The sequence below is a fragment of the Crocodylus siamensis genome, chromosome 5, assembly GCF_052110815.1.
Source record: "Crocodylus siamensis isolate JL-2025a chromosome 5, ASM5211081v1, whole genome shotgun sequence".
NCBI classification, from domain to species: Eukaryota; Metazoa; Chordata; order Crocodylia; family Crocodylidae; genus Crocodylus; species Crocodylus siamensis.
Genome location: NC_143399.1, coordinates 136068109 through 136085902, shown reverse-complemented (window position 1 = coordinate 136085902; position 17794 = coordinate 136068109). Strand labels below are relative to the sequence as shown.

The following is a 17794-nucleotide window of genomic DNA, read 5'->3' as shown; positions in this document are numbered from 1 at the left end:
CAGGCAACCCCACACGGTAGACACCCTCATGCCCCAGGCAGCATCTACACATGCATTGTGGCAGAATAAATAACTCTACTGTAGTATCTGGTTAATAACTCCATTTGTATCTGACAGTACTATCCTACAGTGGAGTTAATTAGTTTACTCCTGCATAAATAGGGGCACATGTGTAGACAGTGATGCTTTACTGTGGAGCTAATTAGTCAACTCTGCAGTAAGTGTCTCATGTAGCTGCACCCACAGGGCACAGCGACATGTCTATATTAATGTGATGCAGTTAACTCTGGCGCTTATCGCATTGGATCTTACTGCTCCTGGGCACTGTGTTTACATGTGTGCCTGGGACCACAGCACGTTGAGCTGGTTCAGAGCAGCTCCAGGTCTCGGGGCACCTGTGGCAGGGAAGGGAGAGGGGCATCTCAGAAGCCTGCAAGCCCGAGGCAGTTCCTCCCATCTCAGTGTGCTTTGGAGGAGCTGGTTGGGTCACAAGGGTGCTTCAGTGTGGGGCTAGCTGAAGCAGTCTTGTGCCCCGGCCAACCGAGGCAGCATTTACATGCATGCAGCTGTGGGGTAAAAAGTACCATTCTGCTGCAGAGTAAATCAGTTTACTCCAGCATTATGGAGCACACAGATGTGTGACACTTACTCTGGAGCTAATTAGTCTACTCCACAGTAAACGCCTTGTGTAGATGTGTCCGCTGACTGGCAGATTGCACTACAAATAAGCCTAATGAAAACCTTATTCATAGAAGATCCATAGAAACATCATACTCTTCTTATTTTTTCCTTACCCTGAAATCAGCTTTCCTTTGATATATTTTGCCCTTTCTTTTTGGGTTAGGAACATAACACAAATTAGTAAGAGGGAACCAAATTATTAAGAAATATTTGGCAGTTAGTAGCTGAAACAAGGCAGGGGAATGTGTGGTGATGCTATACCAGGATATGGACCAAGACAAGTTCTCTAGGGTTTCTACATTTGTCATGGAGCATTTCCTCCACACAAGGCTCGGAAGGGTCTGGTTGGAATCCGCAGCAGTAACGATCCAGGCGGTCATGAACCTGTGGGAGATACGAGTCTTTAGAAGTCTCAGGTCAGTGATGTCAAGTTGTATTTGAACAGGGAACATTTTTTGCTTGGAAGAAAAGGAAGGACTGGCTAATATTCAGAGAGAAAGCAAGCTAATTCATTAATGGGAAAACTTTATATAAAGGAATTAAAGATGTTTCAAGAAGCATACAGAAGTTCAACAGCTTTTCTGAGCCCCAACTTCAACCACATTGGCCTGGAAAGTGAACAAGCAAACACATAACAATAGGCTTTCCTGCAAGATTTTAGACACTTTCTTCCTCCAGGGCTTAATGTTTTCATGGATTGAATAGACTGTGTTGAACCCAATAGGAGACACATATGAAAATGAATGCAAAACAAAATAAGTTAATCTAATTTTTTTAACTTCATAAATAGAGTTTGCTCAGGGCAATGTTCAGTTCAAATGCCAGATGAAGGTTTAGATTGGTTCCTGCTTGATATAAGCCATTTCATCTATCCCCAGTACAATACAAACAACTCGTGACAGAAATGAGTTGAGCAAGAAGGGTAGGGGGATGCTTTGATGCATTCTTTATTGCATAGCAGGGCATTCGTACTGCAGTTCGCTGAGCAAGGTCAACACATCAGGGAGGGCATCATAACTCCCTCTACTTGTACTTGGGCTTAGTAATTCATGGGCACTTTTAAACCTGTCCCTCCTCATTTCCATGGCTGTCAGCCTACTCAGTGAATTGTTGATGCCTTCCCGATGTCCTAGTGCTCCTTCAGAGCCCCCTGCTGTATATGTATGTTGTAAAGTCTGAAGCACTGTGCCTGAGAGAGCTGCACTTCACAGATTCTTCCCAAGGATTAACTTTTCCTGTTAATTTTATGCTGAGGTGCTAATTTAGCATAATTGAAATCAGCTTGACACAGGAATGAAGTGATCTGAACTTATTCCTTTGTTTTCGATAGGGCCATGCCACAGCACTCCACACGTTGTGTGTCAGAATGAATATCAAATGAGTCACATTCAGCAGCAACTGTTATGTCATCCAAACCCAGAGAGTCAAACTGTCCCATGACTAGACAGTCATATCCTTGGAAGAATGAACAGGATTTGACTCTACCTGAATGTTAATAATTTCGGTCTTGCTTTAAGTAAAACCTGGAATCCCTAATCCCTGTTTAATTTGTGCCTTCTTTCTTAGCTTTGTTGCAATAAGTCATTAGATTTTTCCATGAGGCAACTGCAGGTTCTGCCAGTAATATGATAACTAGCATGTTTGGATACAGAAGGCCTGTAGTTGCATATAGGAAGCTGACTTGCTGCCTTGGCCTCTTCGAAGTATCACAGCATAAATTAACTTCTGCAAACATATCATACTTTCCTGAAACAGGACCTGTACTGCTGAGGAAAGCAGAATTCCTGATGGGGCTGAGAAACAGAGAGATTTCACATGGGGCTGCCAAATGCTCTGGTTTGGACCAGAGATGTGTGACCCTATTGCCTGGTTTGAGGCTATGAACTTAAGAGTTGGGACAGGCTCAGGAGGAAGATGTATTATTTTTGGGTAGACACCATGGTGTTGCTGGTAATAGCCCATAGTTTCAAACCTGACAGTTTACAGAACAGTTTACAATTTTAACCAAGTTCTTATTAGAGATTTGAGTTTTCTTTGAACCTCTCTTTCAAAGCACAAGGAAAGAAGATATTGTTACGAAACATACAGTTTGAGTCTTGTGACTGTTATAGGGTGCTTATTCCAAAACAGGAATTAGAATGGAATTACTTATTTCAAACACAGGCTAGCGTTTCTTAACAAGACCCCATGATTTCTAATGTTTAATGAGGCACTCAAGTCAATATTTCTCCTTCAGGAAACCAAACACAGAAAGTGTTTCATGTCAGCTTCCTTGACATGAAATACATTTGAACAAAAGAAAATGCTGCATTTATTCCATGTACTTTCTATGCATCTATCTTGCAAAGCACAGCACATTGGTTTCTCTCACTTGCTATGTTGTTTTTTCATCATAGTAGAATTAATAGCCTGTGCAGAATATACAGAATATATTAAATGATTTACAGAGACATTAAATGTACTTGTGCAGTAGAGAGACAGACTGCATACATATTGGGAGATTATGAAAAAAACATAACTTGCCAATGCCATGCACAGAAGTAGACATTGGCCAAATTTTTTAATGTTGTAACCTACTTTGGGTCTGAAAAATGTGAATACCTACTTATATTTCATGTTCTGCATTGCAAACTGAAAAATGCACATGAGAATGGGTAGTAATAACATATTGTGATGTCCACCCCCCCCAGGCAGGGAGCAGCAACCTACAGCATGCACAGCAGATGGGGAGAAGATGCATTTTAATGAAGAGCCACATGAAAACGCTCTGATAAAAAGTGTCACAGGATACTTAATAGAGAAGACCTATGTGTTTAGGTGTCATGTACTCCTATGCCACATGAGATAGGATCCTTCAGAAGGATGAAAGGAACAATACTTCTGTTATCTTCATCGGTGCTCAGCTCAGACTTTTGGAAATGGATGTATCACTTTGGTTTTGCTTAGAGTATGTATTAGCATAATCAGTTGCATTACATCCTGGTTAAATAGTCACATATTGTATTGCCAAAATATTATGTCCTCTTCCCTCCTTTTCTGAAGGCAGATCCCAGACCACATGGGGACTTCATTTTTAAAAATGCCTTAAACATTAATGTGTGTTAATTATTATTTGTATCCACCTGGATAGGCAATATTTATCCTTTTTCCACCCATGGATATGTGAGAAGTCATATCTTCTAGCACCCTATTTAGACACTATTCATAGGAAGCAAAGAAATTGTCAGGTAGAGGCTGGGTCAGACAGTTGAACCTGGCACCTGACTGAATTTCCAGGAGATGGTTTGTTTAATTGTCTCTGGATGGCAGCGATGCTCTCTTAGGGTAATTGTGATGCACGGTATAGGGTTGCTGTACCTACTCTTTATTGACATCTGAACTCTTGGACATTGTCTGTGTCTTTATAAGCTATGCAGGAACGTCCAAGACCCCATTACAGCTTGGCTTTGTCTACCCAGCATATTATGCCCACTTCTGCAATAAAAACAAGCACTTCTACATCTCCTCCCTTCTAATGATCTCAAAGTGTTTCTGAACAATACCTTTGCTGTTGTGAAATTAATTATCGTTATACAATTTGTGCATAAAGGAAATTCTAATGACCTGGCTACAGCTACATCAGCTGTCTGGAGCACAGCCAGGCATAGAACCCAGGTCTCCTAACACTGAGATCTATGACTCTAGGATGAGACAATTTGTCCCAAATGATCTGTTGAACAGGAGGTGTTCACAATAGATTTCAATAGCATTGGATGATACAATTAAATAGCCCGTATGTAGGAGCCTACCTTACATCAAAGTGTAGTGGGAGGAAATATGACCACCTGGTCACAAATTAGGAGAATGGATTGTTTAGTCTATTTGAGGATTAATGTTTTTAATGAAATTCTAAGCTTTTTTTCATGGCAGGTGCAATAGACTCAATTTATTGTTATCTGAGTTTCCATAAATGCTTGGTTGAATTGTAAAAAGTTATTTTAAAAAAGATGCACTGCAAACAAATATTTTTTTGCAATACTTTCCACGTCCTATTTTTACAAGAATGTGAGCGGTGTAGAAAAGCATCAGTATCCTGAAATGCTGGGGATTTTACATACAGAACTACAAGTGGTTGCATTCTCCATTCAGTTCCCTAAAACGGTAGAGTACTTTCTGAAGAATCTTCTCATATGCCTGTAACGATCTGCTGGCCTCATCCCTATCCATTTTTATATGACTTTGCCATTGAGGTTATCCCTTTAGACCTATTCAGAAAATCTGTGGATTTTTTATGTCATTTGATCCATTTAACCCCTTTAGTCAGGGCTGTCCAATTTTGCCATGGGTACATGCTTAGGGGGCAACCCCTTCGAATCTTCTCCACTGCATGGGCTGAGCCAGCTGCACTCGGCCCCCTCTATCTCCACTGGATGGGCTGTGATGGCAGCAATGGCCAGCCTATCCCCTGCTGTCGGTACGCAGACCCTCTGTGGCAGTGGGATAGGTAGCCACTGGGTCCATGGGACACATGTTAACTGGTTGTGGGCCATGAGGTCACCTGTTGGACAGCCCTGCCTTAGGTAAAAGTCTCCCCTCAAACCATCATCATTTTTACTTGGGGTTCAGTCTTCCCATTGAATAAAATGAGATTTTGGCCTTACATGCTAGTTTCCCTGTTTTTGCTAAGGGGAACATAAACAAGCATGAAGTCTCCTGAATGGTGGGATGAAGGAAGGAAAAGGAGGTAGAAAACAGAGTAATCCTGTCCAAATGATTTTCCTTCCTGGTTTATTTTTTCTTGGAAAGCTAGTTTGCTTTTTGTCTGGCATGCACATGTCCAGAGCCCTCTACAGAGGCTCAAATTGAAATAAGCCATTCCTCTCCATGGGAGAAGACAGCTGCTGGTCCCTTGGTGACCAGCATAATCAAACTGTGAAGCAGCACTAGTGTACCCTTAGAGAGGACCTGCTTTATCTTCCTGATCCAGAGATAAATTAATAACCTGTGTGCCAGGATTTTGAATCAAAGAACAAAGGAAGAATTCATGCCAGAAAACATTTCCAGGGAGAACTCACCAACCTGCTGAATGCCTGCCTCTCACTGAGGCCTTGGGCAATGATACCCGTGTATCTGCTCATGACTAGGAGATGGAAGCTGGTGGCTGGTGCTGGAGTAAGGGGGAAAAAGGAGAACAGCAAATTCATCTTGGAAAAAAATGAGGCATAGATTGCCTAAGTAGAAAGGTCCAGATGCTTAGATGGTATAAAGCTGGCCATAGGGTACCTAAGTGAAAACACCCTGAGTAACATCCTCACCCTAGTAAAGTCAATGTGAGTTTTGCCATTAGTTTCAATAGGGCCAGGGCTTCAGCCTACATTACTACATTAAATCAAACTCAGATCTTTTCAGTACTGAGTTCTAAGGTAACCAGTGCAAAACATAAAAGAGCTGACCAAAGAGATGCTTCCATTTCTGCCCTCTAAGCATTTATTTTACTTCACTTTAGTTTAGTTTTATATATTAAAGTTCATATTTTCAATGTAAAGTATTTCGATACCCTGATAGTATAAAGATTAATGGTCAAACTCTGCCAAAAAGGTAATGACAACACACATTTAATAGAGATTTTTTTTTACCTTTCAGATATTTTTCCCTAATGCTTGTTCTTAATATGCCAAGTAAAAGCCTTAATCTGCATGAACAAAGTCCATCTCCAGCGCAAAACATCTTTCCCTCATTTTGGTTGCCCTTAATAAATCATAATTCTCTGTTCATGACACTGTGCTAATCCACTAGAGCAGCTGGTTGTGATTTTTCTAGACAGAAGATTAAGCACCATGAATTCAAGCAAGGAGGAGCAAAAAAAAAATTCCATAAAGGGAAAAGAATTCTCTTTGGAGAAAAGATGATTTTCAGCAACAGCTAGGTAAGAATGACATAGGGGTTTTAAAAATGAAGAGTGCCCAATTCTGCCATCTTGTTGTCATAAGCAATAAGTAACTTCACTGAAGCCAGGTCAGTGAGGAGATGGAACTAAAATTCAAGTCAGAAAGATCAGGCTCAGGTCTGACGTGTTGCAAGTCTGTGTGTGTGTGTGTGTATATCCTCATTCCTTTTCAAGTCCCATGAGCTTCACAGGCACTAGTCACATTTAGACAAAACTTGTACACTTTGCCTCCAAACTGGCTCAATGTCTAATTGGCAGCCAGTATCAAGTGGAGTGCCCCAGGGGTCAGTCCTGGGGCCAATTTTGTTCAATGGCTTCATCAATGACATGGAAGGTGGCATAGAGTGCACCCTCAGCAAGTTTGCAGGTGACACCAAGCTGTTGGGAGTAGTAGATATGCTGGAAGGTAGGGCTAGGATTCAGAGTGACTTAGACAAATTGGAGGATTGAGCCAAAAGAAATCTCATGAGGTTCAGCAAGGACAAATACAAATTCCTGCGCTTAGGACAGAACAATCCCATGCACAAGTACCAAGGCTGGGGGCCAGAGGCAATGCATGGGTGGTGGGGGCATGTGCCACCCCTGACAGTGAGCGCTGTGGCTGGTAGGGGGGCATAGAGAACGCTAATACCCCCCCTGAAATTGGCTCCACCAGTGGCACGTTAGTTGTGGAAGTGACTGCGGTGGAAGTGCCAGCACTTCTGGTGGCACTGTTGTACTCGGCGGCTGGGCACTGGGGGATCACCACCCCTTGTCGTGCCCTGCTGCTGCCCCCCCAGACTTAGGAGGCACCAGTCACTCATGCTGGAGGCTGACTAGCTGGGCAGCGGCTCTGCAGAAAAGGACCTGGTGGTTACAGTGGACAATAAACTGAATATGAGCCAGCAGTGTGTCCTTGTTGCCAAGAAGGCTAACAACATACTTGGCTGCATTGGTAGGTGAATTGCCAGTAGATTAAGGGAAATGATTATTCCCCTCTCTTCAGCACTGCTGAGGCCACATCTGGAGTACTGTGTTTAGTTTTGGGTCCCTCACTACAGGGAGGATGTAAACAAATTGGAGAGAGTCCAACAGAGGGTGACAGAAATGGTTTGGGGGCTGGAGCACATGACTTCTGAGGAGAGGCTGAGGGAACTGGACTTATTTAGTCTGAAGAAGAGAAGACTGAGAGGGGATTTAATAGCAGCCTTCAACTACCTGAAGTGTGGTTCAAAAGAGGATGGAGCTGGACTGTTTTCAGTGCTGGCAGATAACAGAACAAGGAGCAATGGTCTCAAGTTGCAGCAAGGGAAGTTTAAGTGGGAAGAATGTTCTCACTAGGAGGGTAGTAAAACACTGGAACAGGTTACCCAGAGAGGTGGTGGAATCTCCATCCTTGGAGGTTTTCAAAACCCAGCTTGACAAAGCTTTGGCTGGTATGATCTAGTTGGAGATAGTCCTGCTTTGAGCAGGGGGTTGGAATAAGTGACTTCCTGAGGTCTCTTCCAGCACTAACTTTCTATGATTCAAAGTCCCTTCCAGTCCTATAAAATACTATGATATACAAATATGTAAAGTGAATATAAAACATTTTTGTATCCAAAAAGACCTGAATGCTTTAGCATAAATGACCATTTGGGATACAGGAGATGAAAAATCTATCCCTTCTCCTCCCAGCCCCCACACTATCTTTTATACAAATTAAAACAGCTTTTTAAAAGAATCGCTTACTCTGTAGCTTCTTTCTGATTCTATTTGCTGTCTAAAGAGGGAAGCATGGGCTAGGGAAATGTCTCTCCCTGTGGGGGAATACCTTAATTGTCACTAATAGCAGTGCTGCTAGCAACAATAGTCTTTGTAATAATTCATATTAATTCTTCTTGTACTGCTTATGAAAGGTCCCAGACTGACAGTTCCGGAGCCCACAGTCTTTTATTTATTGACACAAGTAAATTATACACAACACAGTCTCTCTAGGCTCTAGTCTACATATGAGCAGTCTCTTGGTCAAAGGGATAATTCAATCAAATACACATTTAGTCTAATGGGACTATTAACAAGGTTGCCCATTATTTGTGGCAATGTTCTTTGCAATGAGAATAGTTGCCCACTAGGAATTGGGCAGAGACCTCCAACTCATTGCCCACTGAGTAACTCACTAAACAGCCACAGGGTGGTAATGACCATGTATGATCAATGCAGCTAAATTAAACTCTTTTTATAGGGGTGGATTATTTACAAAAATAAATTCTTGGGTGTCATTAATTACCTGTACTACACACACTCACTGAATATCAAAAAGATTTTAATGAACAAACTTCTCCTTTACCAGTAACCAATGAATGCCTTACAAAAGTTTCATTTAAGGACCAAGTTACTCAAGTGTCACTAGCACATAGTTTTGGGAGATCCTGAGTACCCATGACTCCAACCGACATTAGCCACTCTCTGATTCAGGGCCACACTAAAGACAAAAAGTTCTCAGTGCTGGACACTGCTGTAACAGAGCTTCAGAGTCAAGATCAGCTTTACCATAAGAAAACAGAGAGAGTGGACCAATAGGAGAGTTGTAGTTCGGAGGTGCAGTTTGCTATGAAATCCTTCCACTGAATCCAGGCTGCATTTGCTGAATAGCAAGCAAAAGAGTTCTTTACCCCTCCTTTTCTAGAAAAGCTAAACTATGTCCAGAATCCCATGCCAACATTTTCTGAGAAAGCATGGAGTACTTCAGGTCTCACTGTTTGGCTTGGTTGGCATAAGGCTAACTAGGAAATGTGTGGCAAGGACCCAGCAAAACCAGATGAAGTTCCTTGCTTCTCTGTACAATTCTCTGCTTGAAAGGTATTTCATTCTGCAAACAGACTGAGTTTGGTGGTTTAGGAAATTTGCCACAGTGGGCACAGTAAATAGGACACTGAAAGTTTGTTCGGAATGGAAAGCTGCTGTGTATAACTCAGTCTTTTCCAGTGTCAAGTCCCAGAAACTGTGAAACCTGAAATATTCAACAAATGATAGTGATAGTTCCCCTGAAAAATGACCAGAAATCCAGCATCTCTTTTCTAAAAACAGAATACCCCGATGTGGTATCAGTGTTAAACTTATGAATGAATCAGTCATCTGTTGGATAGAGCCCTTATGCAGGGTTCGGATGGACGAGTCAGGCTTTCCATTTTCATTTTCCATTCTCAAACTGTGGCTTGAGAATTCAAATAGAATTAGATGACTGCAATGGACTGAAAAGATGATAAAACCAGGAATATGCCTGACTGTAGGCCCTGTAAGTTTCCACTAGAAATTTGTCCTGTGGCTGGGTAGCCTTTATGGAAAGGTCTGAATCAGTACTGTTCAACTCCCATGTGCCAGCCTAACCCATGCACTGGTGGGATCCAGCCTACAGGACACTGTCAACTGGCCTGCAAGGCTCCAGAACTGTGGTGGCTGGGGAGTGGTAGCAGTGCTAATTGCCACAGCTTAATCCAGAGTGCAATTTCTGAACCCGTGGGGAGCCTGTGGGCCACATAACACTGTTCCATGTGCTGGATCCACTGGTTCATGGAGCTGGCAGGTGTGTAGGGCCACTCTACCACACAAGGTCACACCATGGTTAGGTTTGGCAGGCAGGGCCAGGCTAGTATATGTCATCACTCTGTGGTTGGACCTGGTGTGCCAGACCACATCTACAGACCAACCTTGCACGCTGACGTCATGGTGTATGAGGCCCACAGCTCAATCTCACTCATGGGATCAGTTCAAGAACCAGCCCTACGACATCCATCTGGCTTATAGGGCCCAAAGGTTGAGCCACTTACCTACATTCTAGTCACTTTAGCTCCTTTGTCTTCAGTGGATCCACAGTGATTTATGACAGCAGTCAATGGGATGATTTGGCTGAGTAAAGCTTGTAACATTGAATTCCATGTTACAAGTTTATTATCAAACGGTACTAAGAACTCTACCAATCTGAGTAAAGATTAGCATCCACAGGGTGATGATGTGGTGATCAGGACAAAATTATAGCATTGTAAACCTATTTTAATGCAGGAGTGGGGAGTCATTCGATAAATCATTAGATGCCGAGCGAATGCCACTCAGAGAAAAAAAACCCCTCTATTTTAAACTTTAATTTTTGTGTATTCAGCAGTGAACCAGTTAAATGACAATCTGAATGGGAAAAAATGCACCTATTTCAGTCCTACTTAGAAAACGAATGAAATCAATGGGTTTAATTTCTAACTTGAATTTTGATTTCTGTAGTCTTTCTCCATCATTTTTTTTTCTCTCCTCCACAGCATGATTTGGTTTGTGCTGTGTCTGAGATAAGGCTGCACAGTTGTGGGTGGAGAGCCTTGTATGGGTTTCTTTGACAATTCAGGAAACCAGGCATCCTTGACAGGTAATCCTAGGTCTCTCACTGATATACTACATAGCCTTGCTTAGATTTCCTATAGGCAGAACTGGGATAATAACACTAGCTCAGCTCCCCCTTGGTGGAATTATTAAGGCTAATTTATATTTATAGAGCACTTTAAACACGGAAAGTCTTTTAGATGTGCTACGTATCATTATCACAATAAAAGTATTCTTATGCTGGGTTGCTTTGCCTCACATTTCTTTGGCGCTTCAGAGTTGGAGGTCTTCATAAGTTCCCAGGGCACAGACAGAAGTGACAAGTTTTCCTGATTTCACCCCTGAAAGTGCTCTACAGCTGTGAGCAAAGAGAAGTGCACAGCTGCAAAGCACTTTAAAAGAGCCTGATCCCACAAAAATCTTAACCTTCATTGCACAAGGGTTCAGATGGAGATGTTTCAAAACAGAGCATCTTCAGTAACTTCTGTCTGCATTGCCTCCCCACCTGTCACTGTTTTCAGAATGGGAGTGGGGAAAGGGAACTCTCCAATCCACCCACCTCAACCTCCAGCACAAACTGGGGAACCATTAGAGTGAGTTCCCTTTCCCCCACTCCCATTCTGAAAACAGTGTGGGCTGGGAGGGAGGAGGAGCCATTGCTAGGGGAAACCAGATGCAGGCTTGAAGTCTGCAGCTACATGCCCCTCTCCACTGGAACCAAACAGTAAACTTCTGTTTGGTCCAGGAAATTCTTGTAACTTTAAAGCATTCTGAGTTACACCAGGGAGACGCACTTATGTCTGTGCCCCCAGTAATGTAAAACCCTCCTCTTTGCAAAGGTAAGTGATTGCTTCACTGAAATAAGACTTGAAGCATTTATCTTCTTACAAATACATAACCACACAAACATATACAGAGTCCTATTTAATACCTTGGGAAAGCAGAGAAGAAAGGAAAAAGAAAATTGTTCCTAACACCCAGCATACCTGTAGAAGAAAATCAAAGAGTGCCAATTTGGTCCATTCTGTGTGCTGAATGCTCAAACAAGGAGCTTTTCCAAGAGGTGCAGTGGAATCTACCATGCCGCACTGCAGCTGCAGTAGATCCTGGTACTGGAGCCACCCTAGTGCAAAGGAGTTCTGGTCATTGTTGACATCATCGAGGTGCTGGATATCTGGTGCCCACCATATAATGGGTCTCGCTTCACCGTTGGTGTATTTGTAGGGAAGCAGATGGCTCTTGAATTTACGGGCCACTGCAGGCAGACTCCTGTTCAACCCCAATACTCTGTCCAAATGGAAGGCTAGAACCTCATAGAGATCGCTGGGCCGTTTTATTAATCCACAGAGCCCATCCAAGCAAGGTCTTTTTGGGTCAGAGGAGACTGTATCCTGGCCAGCTGAAAGGCTAACTCTGAGTATTTGCCCATGGGCAGGAATTCTAGTTTTGGACACCACCTCACTGTTTGCCAAAAGTTTCATCTTCTGCACATCGTCCTCTGTAAACCATGGTGGTTTCTTCCCACCAAACCTCAGGCCATCTTTTCTTTGAGCAGGAAAGGCATCCTCTGGCATCTTCATACACCACTCAGAAGTTTGTAACCTCTCTGCCATGTCCATCCAAAAGTGACCTCCCTCTTCTCCAGGATGTTGTGAGAGACTGTCTGCCCATCTCTTAGCACCAGTTGTGTTTTTGAAGGGCAGCCTGTTATCTGCTTCTGAGAGAAAAGCGTTCACCAATTCTGAATGCTCCTGCCCAGCCCCAGGTGAATGTGCACCTGCTTTGCTCTGGTCCTGTGGCCCAACTCGGCCTACAGTAGAGTTCTTTAGAAGTGTAACAAACCCAGGACTTCCAGACCATAAACGTCTTTTATTGCTGACTGAAAAAGAATAGAAGGGGGCCCCCTTCCTTGATGGTCCCATAACAACTTTCTCCCTTTCAAGTGCATGGAAATGATCATTAAGCTCCCTTTTCTTTTCAGTGTTGGTCCTGAGGGGAATGCTTTCATACCATAGCTTACTGCTTTCTTTGGAGCTTTTCTTCATAACGTTACATTTTCTCATCTGCCTATTGTGCTTTCTCTTCTCTTTCAACTGCTTGTGGTTTTGTCTGAGCTGGTCACCTGGCTTGTTCTTTTGCTTGTAAGCCAGGCTGGGTTTATGTGAGGCTTGCCTTCCCTGATTGGTGCCATGTGGAGTTTGTTCCCCTTTTCTGTGGCCAAAACCCCTTGGCTGCCAGAGGATGGAGTCAGTGGTATTCATCCACAGACGCCTGGGCTGGATGGCTTTTCTGTGTGGTTCAGCTAGTGCCAAGTATTGGAAACCAGGCTCTACATAGCTGCCTGGACATCGTGGAGGAAAACTAGTAAATGCCACCACAGACAAGGCGAGCAAGAAGCAGAATCCAGCCAGTGGTGGCTTTTTCAACCTCATTCTTCGCCATGATCTCCAAGCCTGCGAATTCAGAAAGGAAAAGCCTTATTGACTTTGCATTGTAGGGCCTGGCAAGTGCTACAAAAGAAGCAGTCATCATGACAGATTTTAGCCTGTTGGGACTTGGACTGATCTGTGCAAGTAATTACTGCCCTTAAAGGGGCTCATTTGTTTCCCACTGAAGCCAAAAGGAAAACCCTGCAAAGACCTCAGTGGGAACAGGATTAAGCCATGGTATGACAAAACTGACTTCACCAGGACTGAGTTTGGTCTGAAGAGTGGAAAAAAGTGGGAGAGAAAGAATTAAAAGGCAGATTTCCTTAATCCCAAACTGCACAGCATCCCAGCCTCTAGAAAAAAAGTCTCTCTGACTTGCTTACAGACTAGTAACATCTTATTATAAGCAACAGTGGAAACAGAAGGAGAGTTTAAAAGAACATCTGTCTGGGCATAGATTAATACTCTATAACATAGTGTTCCTCAGTGGTGGACTTTATAATTTTGCAGGACATTGATCTGTATTTATTATCTATCTCTATGTCTCTGCCCTGAACTCTGCTTCATTCTAGTTGCTGGTGTGTCCCAGTGCACACCCTGTGTTCTGTTGGATGACACATTTCATCCCCTTTATCTTTTTTCTCACCAGAATCTCTATACCCATTTTTTTCTCATGACATCTTTTATTCTTGGAACATCTTTTCTGGCCCTGTGCACCTTGCACCCTCATACCCTTCCACCTCATATTACCTTCCAATTTCCTTCCTGAGTTGATGCTTGCTAGATTTCATAGATTTTGGGGGTCAGAAGGGTCCTCAGTAGGTCATTGAGTCCAACAACCTGCCCTGGGCAGAAAAGAGCACTGGGCTCAGATGACCCCAGCCCCAGGTGTTTGTCCAGTCTTCTCTTAAAGACCCCCAAGAAAGGAGAGACCACCACCTCCCTTGGAAGCCCATTTCAGATTCTGGTAACCCTTACCATAAAGAAGTTCTTCCTGATGTCTAGTTTAAATCTGCTCTCTGTCAGTTTGTGGCCATTGTTTCTAGTTACTCCAGTAACTACTGCCTTGGTAAACAGAGCATCTCCTATCCCTTGCTGCCTTCTCTCCCTTCCCGCAACGAGTTTGTAGACAGCCACTATATTACCTCTCAGCCTTCTCTTACGGAAACTGAAGAGATCCAGGTCCCTTCCTTTATTGATCTCCACTCTATCCCTATCCATGCTTGCAAAGACAATCTGTTTGTACAGATAAAGATGTAGTGTTATGTGCATAGTGGTAGTGCCTGAGTACTCCAGTCATGGAACATGAGATGCCTTAAAACAAAGAAGAAAAAGATGGACCCTGCCCCAAAACACTTACAATCTAAAACAAGGATAGGAAGATAAAAACATTTGGAGGGGAGAATGGAAAAGTAAAGTAAACCATGAAAGCAGGTGTAGTCCTATTTAAAGAGTCAGCAGAAATCACATTCAATTACAGTTCAGTCTCCACCTCAACATTGCTCCACGGGAGTAGTCAGCTATGCCAGCCCTTTTCCTTGAGCAGCTTATTTCCCCCTCCATACTGGCTCAATTATGTTGTTCACCTCCAAATGGGGGGACCCTCTATGCACGTAATCAATACAAAGGAATAACAACTCATCACACAACCCTCTATTCCTCTGCAGGGGTGGACAGCAGGGCCCAGAAGTGACCCACTACATACTATCAAATCAGCTTCCTCTTTTATTGTCCAAAGACACTGATTTCCCTGCGAGATGAATGTTGAGTGAGGTACTTTAATGGCTTTCCAGGCCCATCAGTCAGTCTTGTGAGGTAGCAGATGACTGTGGGGGAGTGTAACCTCATCTTCCTAAGACACAAAGTCAAGAGCTGATTCAGAGCTGATGTAGTACCAGGGGTACGTACATGGATCAGGAATGCTCTCCAACTAAAGCACTTCCTCCAGCTTGACAGAACCAAGCATATTCCTCTAAGAGGTATTCATCTACCCAGACTTTATTGTACTTCTGAATGTACTTGGTTTGATGACCATATCAACCAGCTCCCACCTCTCTGTTTTCTCTTGGAAAGCCTAATCTCTAAGAACTGACTAATCTGCAACCCTTGGGGCATCTTTGGCAAAAAAAGAATTATTAAGTTTAAAAAAATACTTGCAAGATGACTTACATCAAGTGTCTACAGACAGGCATTCTATGTAAGAAGTCAGTCAGAGTAGGAACTAACCTTTTACAGATTTTCAGGAGTTTAATTGTAAAATAAGAAATATAGGAGGAAAGTATTGCTACTGATATCCTCTTCATGTTGGATATTTAGTTTTAAAAACTTTAACAAAACCAAAAAAAAAAAATCAGTAAAATTTCATTTCATTTCCATGATCTTTTTCATTTAGTAGATAACCAATGAGATGTGAATGCTTCCATCACTTTCAGTTTGTTTAAATCTCACCCAGATTACTAATGACTTTCCCATCTGAAATGTGGTGTTGGTTCATTTGCCAATAGGCAGGTATCAATATCACAGGTGACACTAATAGTATTATGGGTCCCCTCATTGGTGCCCTTACCAGGCAGACTTTGGTTCAATTTCCAATAAATTGAATGAGCTGGAAGAATGACCTACTTCATCACTCTTAGAGAAGCACTTCCAATTTTTTTGAGCTGCAGTGTCACTCCCAGGCTCATGACCCAACTTATCACTGGTTTGTAACCTTGAAGTCAAAGCCTGTTCAGTGCCCACAACTCCATTGGTGAGTACTGCAACCCCAAACAGGGTTGACTCCTACATTTAAAACTGTTGCCCTAAAGGTGGTTTCTCTAGGTCAGATTTGAGGCATGTAGCAGGGCAACATGGGGAGCTGCATTGCACCTATTGTCTGTTGTGCACCTACTAAATAAGCAAAGAATCTCATGGTCCAGGGCTTTTGATTTGGCTTAAAAAACACTTTAAAAATATTACATTAAAATAGAAAAATAGATTTTTAAAGAAGTCTCTGCCATTTATCACTATTCACAGACTTGAAACAGATACATTCTTGTAAACTAAAGAGGCAAAACAGATGATATCTAGGTCAAGATGATGGTCATCCTCTTGTCAGTGACATAGAACATAAACTCAAACTGCAGAATGAGTGGGGGAGCAGTCCTTGAAAGTGCCAGATCAGAAATGGATATATTATCATTATTTTGCCATCATGAGAAAGTCAGTGCAATGATCTATTTGACTGTCATTTTGCAACAAAGTCCGATTTGTTATATTCCAGTCAATGCTTCCCTCCCCTACTCTCCCCCATGGGTGAAATCCTGACCCTCTTCAAGTCAATGGTAAATTTGTTAGCGACTAGAGTGAAACCATGTTTCTCATGGTAAATTTCACACTTCCAGCTTCAATATTGCTTTCTCATCTATTAGAATTATAACCTCAATTCATTTCAATTCCATCAGTGTACCTTTGGCTCCAATCTTGAGAATGTTTAGGCACATGCCTTGCCCTATCACTCTGAACAGCCCTGATTAATCCAAGTGGGACTGCTCACAGTAGTAAAGTGAAGAATGTATATAAGTGTTTGAAGGATTGGGGTGATTTAGATGAGTTGACTAGGCACCTAAACAGGACTTAGATGCAGAGATGGCCAATACAGCCGTATAGGTGTGGTAGCATGGGGCTCCACCCAGGTTCACATATCAAGCTTCTAATACACAGAGCTGCATTAAGCCATGTACATATAACCTGAATTGTTTAATTTCTTCTTGTCATTGTGAAAAAAAATGGCTCCTGTGCATCAAAAGGAATTATCCTATAGTTGTGGCTGGTCCTGCTTTGAGTAGGGGGTCAGACTAGATGACCTCCTGAGGTCCCTTTCAACCCTAATTATGTATGATTCTATGATCCCATGTTTCATACTGCCTGATGTCACCTGTCTCACTTATCTGTTTCCCCCGCCCCTCCCCACACACATATAGCAGTCTGGAAATAAATATCTTCACAGCTATCCCTGTCCTAGCTGTGCCCTAACGTCACTGCACTCCCACAGTGAAGAGCTATTACCTCCTTTTCCTGAAAACCCAAGCAGAATCATATGAATTGCTGCAGTTTCCAGCAAGTAATTCATATTACTGCTACTCAAGTTACATGAACACATCTTAGGTCAAGGGATAGTATTGTCTTTCCATTCTCATGCAACTGGATCCTCTTTATGTTTATGACTATTTAGGCTGAATAAGCACTAAGGGAAAGCACTAAAGGAACAGAATAAGTAAGCAAATTTTTACACGTGTCTGTGCAGTAAGAGCTACATTTACAGCTAGTGGCTTTACTGTACACACTGGGCATGCCTACATGAAACACTATGGTGACCTAGCTCATTGCTATGCTGATGTAGCATCAGCAGGCATGAACCAGGATGCCAATGGTACTGTGCGCAGCAACAAGC

At 42.6% G+C, this 17794-nt stretch overlaps 1 protein-coding gene and 1 long non-coding RNA gene across 3 annotated transcripts in view; one reads left to right on the top strand and one right to left on the bottom strand.

Annotated features, from left to right (window-relative positions):
• GASK1A (golgi associated kinase 1A) overlaps positions 1-17794 on the bottom strand; it is a 59487-nt gene that overhangs the window by 10501 nt on the left and 31192 nt on the right. The window contains exons 2-3 of one of the 2 annotated variants that reach the window (XM_090046426.1): positions 11920-13386; positions 943-1065 (exon numbers count right to left, since the gene is read on the bottom strand). In XM_090046426.1, the coding sequence (XP_089902552.1) occupies positions 943-1065; positions 11920-13386 (1590 nt within the window). The remainder of the gene's footprint in view (positions 1-942; positions 1066-11919; positions 13387-17794) is intronic. The other variant, XM_090046427.1, reaches the window with a different exon arrangement.
• Positions 1-17794, top strand: part of LOC149864648 (uncharacterized) — a 51161-nt gene that overhangs the window by 5741 nt on the left and 27626 nt on the right. The window lies entirely within an intron of this gene.